The sequence below is a fragment of the Plectropomus leopardus genome, unplaced genomic scaffold (assembly GCF_008729295.1).
Source record: "Plectropomus leopardus isolate mb unplaced genomic scaffold, YSFRI_Pleo_2.0 unplaced_scaffold25759, whole genome shotgun sequence".
NCBI classification, from domain to species: domain Eukaryota; kingdom Metazoa; phylum Chordata; class Actinopteri; order Perciformes; family Serranidae; genus Plectropomus; species Plectropomus leopardus.
In genome coordinates, this window is record NW_024628000.1 from 1 (window position 1) to 1,971 (window position 1,971).

The 1,971-nt window shown below is 38.4% G+C and overlaps 1 protein-coding gene across 1 annotated transcript; it reads right to left on the reverse strand.

The window, feature by feature from the left end:
- Nucleotides 1-176: 176 nt before the first annotated feature.
- Nucleotides 177-1,913, reverse strand: LOC121966746 (myosin heavy chain, embryonic smooth muscle isoform-like; the record flags this gene model as incomplete). Its single annotated transcript, XM_042516813.1, has 3 exons — nt 1,796-1,913; nt 919-1,127; nt 177-338 (listed from the first exon to the last, which is right to left on the reverse strand). Coding segments are annotated over exons 1-3 (485 nt in total), but the record flags the coding sequence as incomplete, so codon positions are not given.
- Between the last annotated feature and the right edge of the window lie 58 nt (nt 1,914-1,971).

Genomic DNA, 1,971 nt, shown 5'->3' on the forward strand with positions numbered 1-1,971 from the left:
ATCTGGATTGTAAGCAGGTGAAGTAGGTTTGACGAACTCGCTTAATCTGATAAATCACTTTATCTAAATTTAAGGATTTTATTCAAGGTTTTTTTTCTTTTTAGGGTTGTGACGTCTTAAATTGAGGCGACAGACATTTGAAGCTTCATACAACAACAATACAACGACATAAAAACCTCAAATGTGTATCAGTGGCGTCAGGTAGAGACGCACACGGCGGCAGACATACTTGTTCTTTAAACTGGTCGGCATGGCGACGCTCATCCTCCACCTGCATGCAGATTTCCTTCAGCTTCTTCTCGGTCCGTCTCACAGTCTTGTTGGCTGCTGCTCGCTCCCTTTAAAGCACAACAAATGGAGGTTAACCCTTTGAAACCTGCAGCGACATCGCTTTCTTCATGCTGCTTTCAGACGTCTTTAAAACCTTTGAACTCTGAGCAAAATGCTGCCGATTTCTTTCAAAATCAGGGAAAGGGGCACTAAGAAACTTGGTCAGAATTTTTCCACAAACTAAAAAAACAAGTAATAGATTACAAAAATATATTTTTAAAAAAGCTAGAAAAAAATGTCTGGTGAAAAAATAATTAATTATCATAATTACATATTCAAAATTAAATTTAAAAAGTATTGAATCTTTATAAAACAATTTTTCCAAGTCTTGTTATCCCTTTTTTTAAATAAAAATTTTCAGGTAAATCTCTTGTTTGCTTTTTTTTCTAATTTCTTGCTATTTTTGGGGGTCATTTTTTCTTTCATCGCTCCTTGTCTTCTTCATGTGTTTTTTTAAAATTTATTTTTGGGGGCTTTTATTGCCCATAATAGTACATTTGTTGATTAACTGATTTCATATTTAAATCTGGTTTATGTTTTTTGATCTGTGCGTTTCAGCTCGGAGGAGGACGGATTTCGAGTTCTCACTTGGCCTCCTGCTCCAGCTGCTCCTCCAGCTGTGCGATCTTGGCCTCCAGGGCGGTGATGGAGGCCTTGAACCTGCTCTTCACTGAACCCTCCAGCTCGCCCAGCTTGGCCCGCAGCTCCTTGTTCTGACGCTCCAGCTGCTGCCGAGCGTTTTCGCTCTTCTGCGCCGTGCTGCGCTCCGCACTCAGCTCCGTGGTCAGGGTGTCCACCTGAGGGACAGAGGGACAGGAGGAGGCAAAGACACAGTCAGGATATTTGTCCATGCAAACCACAGTAAAATGTCTAACTAATAACACTGTTAAGATTATTATTAACACATTATTTATTTGTTTAATCTTTATTCTCTATTTGTGTCTGTGATTAACTTCTTTATTATATTTCAGATACAAACAGACAGATATTCAGATAGATCAATAAGTAAATAAATAACAATAAAAAAATAATTATCATAAAATAAGAACAAATGAAATAATAATATAACATAATTTTAAACAATGAAAAAATGTTTGTTAAAAAATAAATAACTTCATTTACAAATCCATCCTTGGACCACTGCCCAGCCTGATCCCACGAGCAGATTTTAACTAATTTTGGGGCCACTGGAAAAAGCATCTTTGGAAACGTGTTTCTAGTATTTTGATTCTGCTTCTACTCAGCACTTTTTTCTCAAGAATGAGAGTCCGTGTCTCAATGAGAAAACCTCAATAAATTAAGGTTAAATCAAAATAAATAAACATCAGTTTTGTTCATTTCTCAGTAAAGAACATTTAAAGAAATGCACACACTAACTAAGAATCCTGCCAGATGTGGTCCATTAAAAACGAAGATGAATAAAGATGATTGTTTAAGATACTCTGTCCCATCATTTTAGGCGCACCTGCATGGTTGTCTTTCTGAAGCGGTCGTTGAGCAGCTCCATGTTGCCCTGCTCCTCCTCCAGCTCCTCCTCCAGCTGAGCGATGCGACCCTCCAGCCTCCTCTTCTCATCCATCAGAGCGGACCTGACACACACACACACACACACACACACACACAAGGAGATTTAGATAAAGA